This window comes from Pelmatolapia mariae, linkage group LG13 (assembly GCF_036321145.2).
Source record: "Pelmatolapia mariae isolate MD_Pm_ZW linkage group LG13, Pm_UMD_F_2, whole genome shotgun sequence".
NCBI classification, from domain to species: Eukaryota; Metazoa; Chordata; class Actinopteri; order Cichliformes; family Cichlidae; genus Pelmatolapia; species Pelmatolapia mariae.
In genome coordinates, this window is record NC_086238.1 from 20,471,707 (window position 1) to 20,489,901 (window position 18,195).

General features: G+C 43.0%; 1 protein-coding gene across 3 annotated transcripts in view; it reads right to left on the bottom strand.

The window, feature by feature from the left end:
- LOC134640273 (inositol polyphosphate-5-phosphatase A-like) overlaps positions 1-18,195 on the bottom strand; it is a 149,569-nt gene that overhangs the window by 13,696 nt on the left and 117,678 nt on the right. For all 3 annotated transcript variants that reach the window (XM_063491950.1, XM_063491951.1, XM_063491952.1), the window contains 3 exons: positions 11,581-11,673; positions 10,658-10,732; positions 4,240-4,313 (listed from right to left, as the gene is read on the bottom strand). In XM_063491950.1, coding sequence (XP_063348020.1) covers positions 4,240-4,313; positions 10,658-10,732; positions 11,581-11,673 — 242 coding nt within the window. The remainder of the gene's footprint in view (positions 1-4,239; positions 4,314-10,657; positions 10,733-11,580; positions 11,674-18,195) is intronic.

Genomic DNA, 18,195 nt, shown 5'->3' on the forward strand with positions numbered 1-18,195 from the left:
AGAGCTGTCCACAGAACAGGACGGTTACTGTATGCAGAAGAGCCATCTGTGTGTGAGCACTTCCTATGAGCTCAAAACAAGTCTCCAGAAATTCTCCACTGCTCTGACAATTCACTCATGCTCTTATTAGCAGTTATTGAAGAACTGGCAGGTAGCCATTTGTGTCACTTGACTAAAATCTTCTCTCATCTGAAGGGCAAAGCCATTCTGCCTGGCATCAGCTTTCCAACCACCTCCCAACCTTCCTCTTTCAGGACCATGTGAATGTTGTCGAGTTTCCCAGCAGGCAAGTCACTTTTTTGGCTTGTCCTCTCAGCCCTGCAGCTTTAGAAAATAAATGGTGATGTGCCAGGAGGGCTCCCACAGTGCTTCCCAAACAGCGCAGACGCAACCGTTTACAGGTTTCTGCCTCCTAACAGACATCACTTCCTGACCTCAAGGCCACGCTCTACTCCTCTGCTGCTGTCAGTGTCTAGACTTGACAAACATAAGCACACAAGAGTGGAGCCATCATGTTCCCTCAAAGACCTTCACCCTGCTGTCTTTATACACACTTAAACACAGTTCCAGTTGGACAGTGAGAAAGGATCAGTCTGCTCAAATATATATTTCTTGGGTTATTAGTCTTTTATTGATTCAGTTTATTAATGTGGCTATTTCTTCGTAGCAATGGTAGCAGGATTATTCGAGCAATAGCAATGTCAGTTCACTACTGTGACCCAGTTTCACACAGCTTTTCTTTGGTTCCGTATAAAGTCAAAAAGAGCAAAAATCGTTAATGTGTTCATTTCAGGCACTAACGTGAGGTGAGAGAAGGTAAAATGTTTTCTTAGAGACCGAACTTTACTGAGGAGGATGGACTAAAACCAAGTATAAGAAAAATAAGAATAATTGTGACGTGTGAATCATGGAAAGCCTCTCTGGGAGAGTCCAAGAATAAAAATATGGTACAAAGTGCTGCATCAGGTTAAAATGTACCTGTTAAATATCAGAATTTGGTAAAACTGGTCATTTTGACTTCAAAATTACAGAAATAATTCTCATCTTTCAGGAACCTTTGAATTTTCTCTCTAGCGCAAAGCTCGTTTAAAGAGTGCTTGTAGGTTTTAATAATTTCAATGCAGCGCTAAACAGTTTCATTGTAGCAAGATAAGTATTGTGCTCAAAGATGAGAGACATTAACTAAATTTTAATGCTATGTTTCCCTTCTAAGCATGAAGAGAATCCTGTAGGGTTTTAGCAGCTTTAACTGCACATCACTGGCATCCAGGTGTCGTCTACAGGAAAATATCTCCTCTTTGGCACCTCTCTCTTTCTTTACAAACACGTGGAGCAGCGGCTAGTTTTGTTTCTACTCCTGGCTTTTCCATATCTTTCCACCCACCAGCATCCACACCATCTTCTTGCTCTGAAATCACTCATGATTTGTCCACTGATAGAGTTGTGCCGCTGGTCTGATGTCACTCAAAATCTCTCTCAAAGCCCATTCTAGGTAACCACGTTACAGGCAGAATACATTCTCCCTCTGCTCCCTCACCGTCCACTGCATTTCTTCCAGAAGCTGGGCTCCCGATTCAATTTTTGCATCGATCTCGTGCAAAAAGAACAGCAAAGAAATCAGATCAGAGGAGTACTAAAAGCTTTCCCCCCAAATCAATCAAAATACATGAATAAGTTACTGGTGCCTTAGTATGTTTTAGGGCATATTACCTTAGTTATGCCATTTCAAATATGAAATCAAAACTACCGTAATCTATAGCAAAACTTCACATTATTTTCATTACCGGCCATGCTGCAGCCAGTGCAAAGATAATGGCTTAATGGCTGGTTGCAAGTCTCATATATTATGCCTGATGGAAAAACTGTGTCTAAATAAATGAATGGTTTCTGATTAATAGACTCTCTCTCAAATCACTGGATAGGAAAACTGCTAAGCATACATGCGTTCCTGTGTGTGACTGTGCGAGTTGTCCTGCAGCCTGTCGGTGCACAGCGGCCGACTGGCTCCAGGTCCAACTGTGGCAAGGCCCGGGCAAATTCCTCACCCGGGTGCCCGAGTACTTAGACGTGTCACGGCCAACTGTGATGGATGACTTCTTGAAGGTAAAGAGATATGCATTTTACTGCTCGAAGCCTCCGCAGCGACGCAGAGGGGAAGAATTCACGCGTGCACACAGTCACCAACATTGTGCCACTTACAGTGTGCATCACGGCCTTTTGTTAGCCAACGCTTAGTTCACTCTTGACAGCATCTCTCATTTTGTGACAACTTCTTATCCGGCGCTGGACAGCGGACAGAATTAACTTGCAGATTAAATGTTTGTGACTAGTATTGATTTATAGATCTGAACCAAAGTGAGACGTGTGCGTGCATGCGTGTGTGTCGGCGAGGCTGTGTTCTGATGGCCTGCATTAAAAAGAGTAATAACCTCACAGATGGTGAGGGGCCGGTCCGGAGCAGGCTATGTGATGGAGAACAATCGTTGGGGCTTGATTGCTCAAGGAACACAAGGCAGACCTGACAGGGGGAGGGGTACCAGTATCTATCTGTATAGATAGATAGATGTGAGTGTGTGTGTGGATGTGAAGGAAAAAAACTGCAGGAGGGGGTTGTTTAAGTTTAACTAGGCCACTGCTACCCATTACATGACTGACAATGATGTGGTTTGTCGCACACACAGAGTAGATCAAATCAAATTTCATATGCTGCTCCCGGCTTTCATATATTTGATTCATCATCACCTCAAGTATGTGGAAATCATTTGTATTCGTTCACAGCAGCACATTCATTCCTCCCTGTGGAGAGATGATTCAGTATTATATGGATAGGTGCAAAAGTCAGCCAGTGTAAAAGGACAATAAATCCTACTGTCACTTATGCAAAGTGATGTAAATGGGGTCCCTGATTAAGACACAGAGTCATTTAAAAAACAGGGACTGGCAGAACCTTGACACACACACTCAGTCTCCAGCTCTCACTTTTACACATGTATGGCGCGCGCACACACACACACACACACGGTTCCATGTTTCTCGAGACCTCTCTCTCTCTCTCTCTCTCTCACACACACACACTCACACACATGCTAAAATCCCCAGCCGCCCTGCGCCTGCCACCAGAGCAGTTTATCAAGTAATTATTGTTTGATTACAGCGTTTCATTATCTGCGCTGATTGAGTCACAACCGACGGCAAAGGTCAAGCGCCATTAACGCGCTGCTCCCGAAACATATTTCCGCGCCATCCGCGTGTTTGCCCTCCCTCTCCTCTGAAAGGGCTAATTGCAAATGCATTTGTTTGAGGAAGAGGAGAGGAGAACACCCGCTCCAATCTCCCCCAAGTCCCAGTGAGACGGAATTATCAATGCTGTCCATAGTGTTCGTACAGCGACACACACACACACACACACACACACACACACACACACACACACACACACACACACACACACATACGTACCAGCAGAGACACATGGGAGCAGTTTGGAAGCGTACGCAATCAGACTTAACAACTGATACCAATCAAACACACATCCAACAGCTTTCATTAAACCGTTTTGGACAATAAGCGCGTGATTGGCTACTTATAATTTTACATATTAATAACGAGTCTTTAAGGCGCATATCTGAGCAGCATAATCGCTGCATTTATCGAAATGTAAGAACTTAAACCTCAGGATTCGCTCTTTTAGGACTTTTCTTTTTTGCTTGTGAAGTTTGGAATTTTTTCAGATACACTGAAGGATAAAATCGATACCTCTTTATTTTGATCATTTTTCTTTTAAATTTCAAACAAACCAGGTAAAACCTCTAAGAGATTTTGTAGCACATTAGAAAAAGATATTTTGGGGGGTTTCACAGTCTAGTAAGCTTTTACTTCGTCTGTTTATTTATAACCAGTTCTTTGAGTCCTGATTTTTTCAAGAAGCTTTGAATGATAATGAGATAAGAATTTCTCTGAAAGTGAAAGTTAGATCGAAATAACTTCCTCTGTGCTGCTGACGAACCAAGGGCTGTTTTCTTGTCACTTCTCAACAGGTCATTTTGACCCAGTTACAATTCTAGTGGCATTTAATTTCAGTTTTTGGTTTGCGTCCAGGGTTTACCATACATTCAAAAACTGTCAATGAGCTGGATAAAGAGCCACATAACCTGTGTGGCTCTACACAGGTAGATCTCTGTATTTTAAATATAAATGCATCAAACAAACCATTGTGTAATACATGTAATGGCTCCATACCTTGGCGGGAAACCGATCTCTTGTTCATGCAGACGTTCTTTGAACACTGACAGCTCATTATCAAACTCTAAAAGCTGTGGAAAGCAAAACAAAAAGACAAAAAAAAGAAGAGGAAGACAGAGGCGTCAATAAAACATCAAGTACATAGACCATTTCAGTTATTTTCTCACTGATGGGGTATTAATCAAAAAGCTGCTCACAAAAATATATTCTTATCTCAAAAACTGACCAGATCAAAGTTTTTATTAAAATATGGACAGCTTTATCCAACAAACAGACACATGATAAGACATCATGCATCTCTTTGGACTGACTTTAATTTGATTTCTGACAATGACTGAACCCTACTACTGTTGAAGGAAAGTATGGGGATTTCTTCCTGTTAAAAGGGAGTTGTTCCTCCCCACTTTTTCCAAGTGCTTGCTCATACAGGGTCATCTAATTGTGGGAGTTTTTACTTTACCTCTTTACCTTATAAGATAAAGCACCTTGAGGTGGTGGTTGTGATTCTGTGCTATATAAATAAAACTGAACTGAACTGAACTGAACTGAATTGAATAAGCCAGAGGGGAGACGTGGACAAGGTAGCAGATCATATTAAAAATGCAACAAATTATTTGTCAAATGCAAGATTTACATGATATACAGTGTATAAAAAAGCAAGTCTCTCAAGAAAACCAACACAAGGTGATAAAGATGGAGAATGAGGCTCACATCTTTGGCCTTATTCAATGAAGTCCACATACCCCATGCTGGCAGGTATCGACAGCAGCTGACCAGTGTGTATGTGTGTGTGTGTGTGTGTGTGTGTGTGTGTGTGTGTGTGTGTGTGTGTGTGTGTCACTAGCCCTTTCCTACAGGGGTGGTGGGGGGGGGGGGGGGGGTATATCTTTCCACACTGACAGTGCATCCACACACTCTTCATCAATCATGTCTCCTCACCCAGCTGTACTCACTCACTAGAGTGTACACACACACTTCCCCCAATTTCCCCCCTTTCACAAAACCCATAAATCATTAGTGAAAAGTGCAATTAGCGGCTCCTTGTACACATTAATTATCTGCGAGATGAACAGGTAGCTAGGGCACCTGCATGACTGCCTTCCTGAGAGACTGACAGCGACGTTTCCCGGCAACACCCTCCCGGAGGACCGCTCGCAGGTCCCGCCCTTTCCTTTCAAACAGGAAGACGTGGAGACGGAGGCGAGTCGTGTTTGTTTAGTAGTAAATTAGGCTATTGTACATGTTTCAAACACCATGCTACAATGATGGCCCGATGAAGACATCACCCGCAATAGTATGAGTCTGACAGCTTAACATTAATGAGATTACGTCGGTGTATTACATGCAGCAATATGTTGATGGCTACACGATGAAATATCCAAATATTACCCTTGAGCACCACGTCATCGCTGTTATTTGGAAGGACGTCCTCGCAAAGTGGAGACGGTGTCATGTCGGCGTTATGATATTAGAAGAAGGTAACTGCTGTTCTCCATGTGTGCTGACATATTTATACGTGCGTGTATAACCGTCTACGCATTGTCTTCACATCAACGCTGAGTACGCACTTACACAAAAAATAAATAAATAAGTCCGTCGGTGTGTTCCTTCACGATGATGCTCTGCAGTGTTTGTGTGATTACGTGTCAGTGGTGTAGAACAGTGGCCATTACTTGAGGCAGAGGGGGCCTCGCAGACAGAGTCTCAGCGGTTCAGGAGGGCAGATGTGCTGCATTCATCAAACTCACACTGCCGGGGTCACAGGAGAGACTCACACACTGTGGATGAGGGATGGCAGAGCAGGGGATGCAACCCCACGCTCCACTGTACACAACCATCTCACCATCCAGCCACTGATGGCTTCTTTCAGTGCTGGTTTTTTCACATCTGACCAATACTGGGCTCTTCAGGCTGATCGAAAGCATTAATACTAATTGAGAGATTAAAAAAGATGTTGTAAAGATAAGTGAACCAATGTATATTTAGCATTACATTCTCATACTGGTGTAACAGAGAGCGTTGGAATAATCAATCACTGTTTTGAAGCCTTTGTATGAGTGTTATATAAGGTGGGTATAAGCCTCCAATGAATTTAGCACATCTTGTATCAGTCAACAGTTTTCCTCAGTCCCTCTGGTATTTGTTTCAGTGTCTTCCCTCAAAGTTTAGAGTAGAATAACTCCGTAGAGTTAAACTAGCGTTTAGACACTAATATTTATTTTAATTGATCTCTATTGACCACATAGTTATATATATAGTGCCAAATAACAACAACAGTCACCTCAAGGTGCTTTATATTATAAGACAAACACCCAACAGAAAGAAAACGTAAATAATCAGACGACTGCGGGAAGGAAAAACTCCCTTTTAGCCGGAAGAAACCTCCTGCAGAACCAGGCTCAGGGAGGGGCAGCCATCTGCTGCGACCGGTTAGGGGTGAGGGTGTCTGTTTCCTGAATCCAAACTGGAAGCTGGTTCCAGGGAAGAGAAACTTGGAAGTTAAAGCCTCTCTCTGCCCTTTTACTGTCCTAAGTAAGTCAGCAGTCTGAGAGTGAAGTGCTCTATTGGGATGATACGTTATTAAGAATAATAAGAATAAGAATAAGAATAAGAACAACTTTATTTATCCCGAGGGAAATTCTTTTGTCATGTACATGCTCAAAGCAGCAGGAGAGACAGAGGAACAGATGAATAAGATATAAGATATACAATATATACAATAAGAATAGTGTACAGTAATATACATTATAAGGTTTTTAAGACAAGGCGGGGCCTGATTATTCAAGACCTTGTATGTGAACTGTGAATGTGTGACTGAAGAGGCACACTATTGAAAAGAAAAAAAAAAGAAAATATGCACACAACATATAATTCCCACATTTTTTCCCTTTAAGGCTATTTTGCTTCCTCTGTTAAACATCTTGATGTATTTCAGAAAGTTTTGTGTATCGCTGTTATTGCAGGAAACATATAGTGACAGTATTGTGAGTTATAGTGCGAAGTATCTGTGCATTCACAGGTGTGATAATGTTTGAGGTAAAGCAGCTCAGACTGATAGAGTGTGACAGTTTAAATAACAGGGGATAAGCAACATATGGCTGTGTGTATTCAAGTAGTGTGTGTGTGTGTTTGTGTGCCTTAAGTGAATGTTGAGTAATTCACCCAGGTGAATGGAAAACCCTGCAGTCACAAATTTCACACTACATTTCATCCCAGGTCAATTAAGCAGAATGCTCTGGTGCTGTGTTAGGTCAGTGCTTTAAAAAAAGAAGCAGAAGAAAAGAAGAAGAAAAAAGCGTCTGATATCAGTTCAAGGCCTCGTGACATTATAAAGCCAGCAGTAGTTTGTAAACCAGAAATGACCTTGTGGGAGTTGTGGAGGAGGTGGCGTGAGATGATGCCACTCTGGCAATACTGAGGAGGGGAAAAAGATGAAGAAGTGTCCGGATAAAAACTACCTTGTCATGGGCTCAAATTTCTGACTGTGCTTGGATAATCGCCGCGCTCCTAAATCAGACTGGCGTTGATAGCTAAGAGGCAGGAAGCCGAGAGGGGTACAAAGAGGGGGAAAGGGCATCTTGGGCCTTCGAGTGTCCCTCTCAGCATGCTGCCCGCTCATCCACCAACTGTAATTGTGCTTTGATTTACGCATCGTCAAATATCCCCCGTGACAACACCTGCTGCTGTTAAAACTCATCAATAAATGTTGGGGTGAAAGGTCATTTAATTTGATTTTTACACCTCACACTTGGCTTTCATTGCAGGGGCTGTATTTTCCCCGCTTTTTTTATGGGATCTTCATTATTTTGTGCAGAAAACCGATAAACCGTCAGTGACGCCGGCCGGGGATGGCTGATTGGGAGCTGAGATGGGCCGACCAAGGCTGGATTTAACTTCACAATTATTCTGATAAAAAAAAAAAAAAAACTTAAAAAATTCAACGGCAGCTTGGGCCCACTGTCCCTTAGAGCCATATATTCTGATAAGCCTAAGTAAGCCGTCAATACTTTCCTAAAGCGCTCAGAAGAAAGGCGAGTTAAATTAAAAGAAATACTCATTGTAGCATCAATTTATATAAAGGTCAGATTATATACCATTTAGCATGGCTTCTGTATTGCCACTTAAGAGCTCTGACAGGTGAAATATGAAATAACTTCGGGCTGAGGCAGCATTTGTTCTTTAGGGTTTTTTTTTTTTTTATGTCCCTCTCATGTTTGAAATGTCTCCGGGCTTTTGAGTAATGCTGAAGACTACGCTGCCAGCATGACAAGGAGAGGCACGCCAGACAGAAAGGTTCATCACTTGCTAAAGCTAGTACACAAACGCACCCTCCTCTCCTGGTCCCCCCCCAATCTGCCGACACACGCTGATAAAGTTACAATAAAGAGATACTGAAACAAAATCAATGGGGATGGAGGAGGGAGACTTGCCCTGTGTGTGTTTGTGTGTGTTTGTGCGTGTCTTCCAGGAAAGGCAGAAACTGCACGAGCGCGCACCATGGATGCTTGCACAGCCTCACAAACACACACACACACACACCACGCTCCTCCCATCTTTCCACCGGAGCAAGGCCCTATGGTGCCCCTTGACGCCATGAGCGCCCAGAAAATTTAATCTTCCCAAATACTCATCAGGGCTCTCCATCGTCCTGCCGTGACAGCGCCGGGGATAATTAATTATACAATTTCGATGGGAATATCGACTAAACAAACCTATTAATCATAGCAAAAGTCAATAGGCATGGACACATTCAATCATGTCCCGGCCAATGATTACTCCTCTCAAAATACAATAATTATTTTCAAGAGCTGCCTCGAATTAAATTTCTGTCAAGCTGGTACAAGTCTTGCAGTTGATGAAGGATGCAATGGATTTTTTTTTCTTTCCCCCCCTTCCCCAGTGGAGGAGTGTAAGGAGGGACATTTATCCTTTTGGAAAGGTAGTTTGTTTTATAAGGATCATAACACGGTGTGTTTAACTAGACCATGACCATCAGATTATCTCTGATGCCCCCATTATGTCATCCATCTTGTCTGGCTTGGTGAGGAGGCAGAGAGAGAGGGAGAGAGGGAGGAAGGGAGAAGGAAATGAAGGTGAAGGGAGGGTGGGGTACCTCAGCCTCCTCACAGCTACTGTTTCACAGTTAGGGGACATTTCTGCTGGTCAGATTCAATCATGCTTTACTGGACAGCATGCAAGCAGACATCCACATCGACTTTCCTTACTGAAGACTCGCAGTCTTCTACATTTTACCTTTAACTTATAAGCAAGAATGTTTATTTTCTAGTTTCTGGATTATTTGGCTACCTTAATATGCATTTACAGTAAAAACGTGTTTTGGAGGCACCGAGCTTGTTTGAAGCCAAACAAATGTCACATAAAAGATAATGCTGAACTCAGTAAATTTTGGAAGTTAAGGAAAGTAACTGAAAATCCTTTGTTTTCCCCACAATTCCAATTCCAAAATATGCCAGCTTACTTTGAACCATCTGTTTGGCTGCATTAGGCCACTCTAAACAATTGAAAATATTCAGTGGCTTCATTTAATTTATTGACACGCAAACACGGCTAATGGAAAATCAAGTGGGCACTTTTTTTCAGCTCAGTGAGATGCACGTCATGTGACTTATAAACGCACAGAGCAGGAAAATCAACATTATCATGCGGCATATGAATAAACTCCGGATGGCCCAAGAAAATCAATATAATTACATGGATTTAAAAATATATATTTCTCAATGTGACAAGAGACATGTGCAAAATCATACAACTTCACTTAAAAATGCATGTTACAATTGAATTAGCAGTAATAACGAGCTCACATTAAACCACACTGTCCTTGTAATACAAACCCAGTGCAAGTTCATAAATGATAACGCTGATTTATTACCCAAAACTTTAACTTAACAAGATTAATAAACTCTGCGGCTTTACTGCCAATTCTGCTGTGTGTGCGTGTTTGTCATTCATGTTTTTTTTAACAAGGTCCAACTTTGAACTACTTAATGTAATATACAACCATATAAAAGTGGAAGTGCGTTCCTCTGCCGTTTTTCTTCCGCAGACGCTGAACACGTCTCGTCTGCACTGAGTACTGCTTAAAAGTTATTCCCTACATTTGGCCTCTCGAGTGGGGAAAAAGAGTGTTTGTTTGTTAGGTATTTGAGGGCATCTGCACCACTCAGGTCAGAAGCTGCAACCTAATTATTTTAACCTTTCTGTGCTACTGTGCAGACATGAGGAGTCATTTTGAACTTATTCTTTTGCTTTGTTGATTTCACAGTCAGTCAATGGCGGTCATTATACAGTGGAAAAAGAATGTATATGACAGTTGATCAAGAAAATTAAACTCGTAATAGATAAGATGAGAGGTGAGAAAGTAGATGATTATATAAAAGTTAAAGGAGCGACTTACTGAGGTCCCATTGTCTTCCCGGAATACTTCCTGGTTGACATAATTAAAAAGCTTCTTTTCAATTTGAAGAATAACCTGAATCAGTGGAAAGAGAGAAATTGAACTCTGATTAATAGCAATACTAATGTGAACTGCACTCAGTAATTAGAGAACTAATGAACAGCATTGAGCTGCAGCAGCAGACAGCACTGTTATCTCTACACGTGTCTCATCGAGGCTTTACATTGACCTTGGCACCTCGGGGTCAGGTGTATCAAAGCAGAAAATAAGCAGTATTTTGAAGTTTCATTAAATATGGTATTCGAATATTGTCATTTACTTACTAACAAAAGGGTTAGACCTATATTAATACCTTAATATCAGTAGGATAAAAGCAATGAAGTTTGACACACTGACCAACAGCGAGCAGTCTCACAGTCTTGACCTTTAAAACAGCAAACACTGTAATGTATTGGCTATGATTACATTTAATCCTTATCTTATACCTGCTTCCAACGGTAGACTGTATATAAATGATGGACACGGTGACGTTGACATCTCCTGATCTGAATATTTAGGCCGTTAACAACTTGGTGTTTTAGAACTGGATGTGATGAATGAGAAACACAATCACAAGGTAGGCTCGCCCTAAACCATAACCTGCTATGAAATCATGAACATCATGTCATACCAGGAAGACTTTAAACTAAAGAATGAGGCCATAAACTCATCAGGACAGTGCCTACGTAGTTCATCGACAGAGTTTCATACAATCTGACTTTGTGCAAACGGAGGTGTCGCCCCCTGTGGGTGGAAGGATTGGACCAGCCTACACTGGGTTAGTCAGTGAATACACAGTTCCACAAAAGGACTGTATTTGTTTTTTTGTTTGGGTTTTTTTTGTAAGCATTGATGAAATGTTGCTTCAAAGCAGAAGAACTCACCTTTCGGTCATTATCAGTTTCTTGAAATACTAGCTTGTGAATTTCATTGTTGTCGGTTCTGATTGTCTGCATGGTGGCATCAGAGCAGAGTTTCTGGACATAAGAAAGCAACAGGATAGAGGATTATTGAAATGTTTATTTAAAAAAACATTTGATGTTACTAACATGCAAACCATCTATGATTTAATTTCTAGTTTACAGTTACTGGCATATTAATATACAGTATACACTAGTTTCTCAGTATACCTCAACACCATTCGTTAAACACTGTGGTGTATTTGAATGACTTTTAAAGAGCCAACCCACAAACTACCACCTCACTGTCCCCTCTCTTTATCTGGGTCTATGTACTGACCCCATGGACTGTGTGCATGGTTAAATTCTTCTTTGTGGACTCTCTTAACAATTAGTTAAACATTCGGCCATCTGTGTTTGAAGACAGTTGAATGAGGAAATCCCTTAGCCAGTGGTTCCCATACCACACAGCAGAGAGCCAGTGACCTGATTAAAATTCAAAGCACAGATCTGATAATCGGGTCAAGCCAATATAGCAAGCAGAAAAAGGCCCTTTAGACCGAAATGTCACAAATCAGTCCTGCTTCGGCCATGAAGAAATGGCACACCAGATTAGAACAAACACCATGCCCTGAGAGAAAGTGGAACAACTCCTCGAACCCCCCTTCCACCGCCTCAGCCCCATTCCTTCATGCTTACCCCCACTCCCCCAAAAGCAACTTTCTAAAGCCCTAACAAATCGCTCCATCTTTCACTCATTTAGGCCTTCCAAATGCAGGGTCAATATGGTCCCCTGGCAGCCAAATGCTAATGCGCTTAAGTGTGCTTAAGCAGCTTTGTGCAATGAATAGGCCAAAGAAGGAGCTAGTGAGAAGGGCAAGAGATACTTTCCCTGTCAAAAAGTCATTGTAGCCACAGCTAGCAAAGACAATTGAAGAAAGTCATTTGGGGGTGTTTGATTACTGCTAAATGTGACAGTACTGTAATATAATACATAACTGATTTAAAAAAATAATTTTAAGATATCATCAGCAAAAACTCTTAGAAATCTTCAAGAAGATTGTGAGATGTGGTGAATTTTGCATTTTTTAAAATTAGGGCTATTAAAAGCACCCTAACGTTTTTGGGTTTCTACAAACATCGGAGTCCAGTAATTCTTCCAAGTGGGTGCCCTTCTGTCGCCTTGCTTTGCAAATCCAAAAATCAGTCAAGCAGAAATCCCTGGCCACTTCACAGTTACAACTGAAGCCAGAAGCTTACACTGCTCGCTGGCACAATAAGCATCAATATTTAAAGGACAGAAATAGCCACTCCATTCATGTTCAAATGATTTCAATAATCCGTTAAGCGATACTTGAATCGCCGGCACAGTTAAATGTATGTAGATATGGACAGACAGAAGATGATACATATAGGTTTCAGCTAGGAGAAGAACAGAATGATGTAATACTCAGTGAGATAACTGGTCCACAGGTTTTGTATTCTTGTAGGTCTATAGTGTGTGCCAAGAGTGTCACTGCTGGGAGGGTTCAATTAGAAAAAAAAGACAATTAGCTAATGCTTTTTCTGGTGGGAAAAAATGTCTTTTCCCAGAATGATTACACTTTAGCTACCTGAAGAAATGAAACCACTTTAACTTAAAGCAAACAAATGATTCCAGATGCAGACTTGGAAAAATAACAGGTATTTTACACAAATAGCAACCGGTGCAGACGGACCTTAAGGTATCCCAGCTCTGGACATCTGTGCATGTTAACAATCGATCCATTCCTATGTTTAACGACTGAATAATCATTGCCGTTGGTGGTGGTTGATTGCACTGGATTGATCACAGCTCCCCTACTGTCATCTTCTGCGTCAAACATCCCACTCATTTAAGACGCGCCCGCTCATCCCAGTGGCTCTGTCATAAGATCCGCACACCAGACACTGAAATGGGGAAAATGAGAACCCCATGCTGTCACTTAAGGCTATATCAGTGTGGTGCTGTGTCTTTCCCACTGCCAACAGAGCCCAGGTGCTTGGGCAGAATCTTCGAACAGATATCTTCCTTCAAAGCCGCAGCTTCCTAAGCACATTAAATGTAGAAACGGCCTCACTGACCATCCTAAATGACATTACCATAATTCATGTGGCTGCAATTGGCTTCTCATTTGATATATGCCAATTAGTCTGTGGGAAGAAGAAGAAGTCAGGCAAAGGGAAAATATTAACAGACAGCTGTCAGCGTACAACGCTGTAGTCCAAAGGACAGTGTGGATGTCTTCACTGCTGTGGCCTCTTTAACAGATCCTGCAAAGTGACTTGGCATTGCGTCTCTGCATTATGGGTCACAGGTCAGCACTGTGTGTTTGTCCAGGGCCAGAGGGGCCGGGTGGGGGTGGGGGGCTGGGATGAGAGGCTGCGGAGGAAGGTGCTGGCTTTGTGCATCAATGGAGGATAATCTCATGACTGTCGAAGGAGGAAGCGGCTGCTTAAAGGAGCTCTCTATTCCAGCTGCTCTCCTTAGAAGAGAGGTTAAAGCAATCTGTCCCACTTCAAAGACCGAAGACGCACACACACACACAGACACACAAACTAGCATTCAAGCCTTCTGTGTTTGGTGCTGCCAACAGATGGACATGAGCCACCGTGCCCAGCTTAAACACTAAGAAACCCTCTCAGGGCAGCATAGCAGTCTTGACAATGTGCAAAGGTTTGTTTCACAAGTCAACATTTAGAAGAGGAAAAAGGCTAATGGGAAGCACAAACAGAAGGGAGCATTCAATGAAAATCACACCGCTCAGGTTTAAAAGACAAACAAGATTTCAGATATTAAATACAATAAAAGTATCTCTTGATTTTTTTTTTAACATTAACTAACCTTTATGTTTTACCTTTTTATAACTCAAAACAAAATAGATGAAAGGCAACGCTGGAAAATTAATTTCATATTCAAGGCATGTAGTTTATTATATGCTTTTATTTCATGTAAACTGCATGTCCCAACCTATGTGATGGATCCCCCACCCCACAGAAGCCCAGTGATTATTAAAGAAAGTATGAGAGCGTGCGCAGAAAGAGACAAGAGGATGAGTGGACAATGAGCTAAGTATTCATTCTTCATTACTAGAGGCAGGGGACGGGGGCTCCCCTCTGTGTCAGCGGGAGCACTGGCATTGTCAGAATGCACCATTATTTTCTAGCTGCCACGCAAAGCCAAGCTGCCAGCTGAGTTAAGGTGTGCCAGCCGGGGTGGCAGGTTCAGCGTGAATTGCTCGGCACTCCGATCGCTTTTATTCCACTCGCCGCCGTTCATCACGCTCATCCTGCGCGCGCGATTGCGACATCTGCACGAACGAGGGGAGAAGGTGGCATCCAAAGTAGCCGACAACAAATTCGGCCTCCTGCTTTCCTGCCAGCTATTACACAGGAGAGCCAGTAAATCAGCTGTGACCCCTCCCCACCTCATCTGACTGGACACAAGCCAGAGTTATCCACTCCGCTCTCCCTGTGACTGGCTAATTTAATGTCTCCAAACACAGTGGATTCATCACTGACACACACACACACATATATACAGTGGTAAGGGAATTCAGCGTGAAAGCAAAGTTAGTCTGTGTGACCCACTTGGTCGGCGGCTGACCCCAGTTAACCTGGCCTGTGTCCTCCCCTGACACCAAGTGAGACACACAGAACTCTCACTCCTTTCCATGAACTCAGTGAGCAGCGGTGAGAGCTGATGTTGATGGCCAATGGCAGTGTGCGCGTTGTAGGAGGTCCTCTAACCTGCCACGCCCTTGCTTAAAAAAAAAAAAAAAAGAGCTTGGTAAGAGGTAAGAGGGCGTGCGAGGTAGTGATAATGTGCCCTATTTATCTTGTGCATTATAACATCTGGGAAACTTCTCTAAAAACAATGGCACAATGAGGGCTGCCATTCTGGCTTTACCTTCAGAAACCCACCAAAAGCATTTGTCCCCCAGGAATGGATAATGGACAGGCCACAAATCATTCCGGACAACAGGACGGAGGGTTGTGTGAGAGAGAAACTCAATGTATGTGTATGTTTTGTGTGTGTGTGTGTGTGTGTGTGTTCACCCCTGGTATTTAACTTCTCTGCTGGCCCATTCTGCAGGGCCCCGCAGGACAAATTGCCCTGCATGGTTGTCTTTGAGAGGCAGTGCAGCGCGCAGAGAAAGGGACAGGGCTGAAACACAAGGAACAGGCCTATAAAAATTCATCACTTTGACCCCTGTGACCTCCAACTACTGGGTTTTTTTTTTCTCCTCTTTTTACTCACGCATACACACACAGATGCACGAGCACGCACTTGGCCACCCACCCAAGCTTGGAGCTGAGGGCAGTTATTCAGAAATCATCTATTCGAGTTAAGTTTTTAAAGAGAAACGGACAGTTGCTGCGACAAGTCGGCTCGAGCTGCAGAAACGCACTAAGCCTCGTGATCTCTCTGTCTCTTTCTCTCGCACATGCACACTTGCTGCTGACACAATAGCCGCAGAAAAGCTTTCTACACAGGAAAAGGCCACCAGATGCTTCATTGTGACTGTGTCTCTGTGTAAAGTAGTGGCAGTAAAAGGAGGCTGGGCTCTCCAGAGCCATATTAGTCCCAGTAAGAGGAGGACATTGTCTCAGGCCTGGACTCTTGACACATTACTGCCACCTGTACAAAGAAAACCTAATGAGAGATTTAATCTGAGAAACCTCCCCTGCCACTTTTAGTCAGCACTTCGAAACCAACCGCGGCAGATGTCTGCAAGACTGTTTAACGTACCGGCTTCTCTTAACCTCTCAATAAAGCCGTGCATGCTTAAATTGCTCAATAGCCATTCATTTGAATGTTAGCTGCACTTGTTACAATTCCTCCCAAAAAAAGGGAGCTTTGTGATGTGAAGGAGTAGCCGGCAGCGCCACGGCCATTCACGACTTCTTCTTAACACCTCGGACCTAAAGACGGCATTTATCCTGTTAATGAGAAAACAAATTCACATCCAACCGTGAAGCAATCATTGTAGCGCATTAAAATATAGGCGGCAGCAGCGCTATTGATAGAGTATAAACACTTACTAAGCACCTGAAAACATTGCTCTCTCATTTAATTTACCTGCTCCTGCAGCAGCTCTAAACCGCAGGAATCAATTAAAGGAAACAGACAGCGAGGTGATTTGTCGTTGCCGAGTCAATTAGGGAATATCGAAGGCCCAATCAGTGATTGGTGATTAGTGACGGTCCAATAAGCATACAGAGTATGTTGAGTTCATTACTCTGGTATTCGATAAAATCAGGTCCTAACAATTAATGAGAGTCTAATTCTGTACTCTTCGAAAGAGGCCGGAGCGTGGTTAGCACTGTAAACGAGATGCGCTGCAATCATGGAGACTCTTTCACAACTTTTGAAGAAGCAAAATAAACACAGATTTCATCAAATGTTAAAAACACATCTTCATACGTGTAACAAATGAGTTTTTCTTGTTCTGAGAGAGCGTTTGATGGCTTTTTCAGTCAGGCGGGCCGGCAGGTGACCAGCTTCCTTCCTACTGGTAGGACCCCAGTAAACCCTCATCACACACAAAGAACGCAGACTTATTTGAAGCACCACCCGTTAATTTGTTTGCACCATTTCATCTAAATGATGTGCTTGTCCACCAGGGTGAGAGAGAGGGAGAGGTGTAACTCAGCAAAGGAAAGGGGAAAAGGGAAGGTAACAGAGGAGGAGGCGGAGGGGTCTTGACATCCCCCACCACAGGGCGCTAGGCAACCATCTAGTGGGTGGGCTTTGTGATACATTTTACCAATTTTTCATGCCCATCCCTCTTGATGTGACCCCACTCAGGGCCTTTTATATCAGTGACAGCTCTGCGCAGGAAAACATGCTGCCGCTCTGATAGCATGAAATCGGGAACAAAGACCCCCAAGGAGAGGAGAAGGGGGCCACCGAGGCACGCTGTGCTCCGGGCCCGCCTGGCTCTGGACACAAACAGATGTTAGGACAGCCCCGGCTCTCACTATCCCCTGAAAGAGGAGGCCCTGTCGGAGAAATGTGCCTGAGATGCATTGTTTTGGGCCTCCTCTAAGACAAAAACTTGAGCCACTCCTTCTGAAAGGGCCTGGCAATATGTTCGCCACCGATAAATCACAAGGGAGAGTGAGAGAAAGGGCCATGAATTCTCAATGTGGCCCTTAATGGGCCCTCTTAAATATGATGGGATATTTGTGTGTAGATGTGAATGCAGCCCGGTGACTTTTAATGTCAGTGGGCAGAGTTGTTTAAAAGCCCGTGGTGCCAACACCGGGTTTACAGCTGTGTTACAATGAGCCATTGTCGAGTAGCATCACTCTGGCGCTGACAGTAAAGATTCACACTGGGAATCCTGTCGGCCAACTTGTTTAAATAATCCTTGCAGGTTTGCCGGCTTCCTTAACAACAGCAGAACGTTTATTCTTTGTCTTCGCTTTTCAAAGTTTGCAGTGTAATGAGCCCAAGCTCGCAAACGCCATGAGTTAAATAGTTCTCTGACTTGCGACGTGCCGCTATTCTCATAAAGACTGCTTCTTGTGCTTATATGTGTTATGATTCAAATGCTGCATGTGTGCATGTTTGTG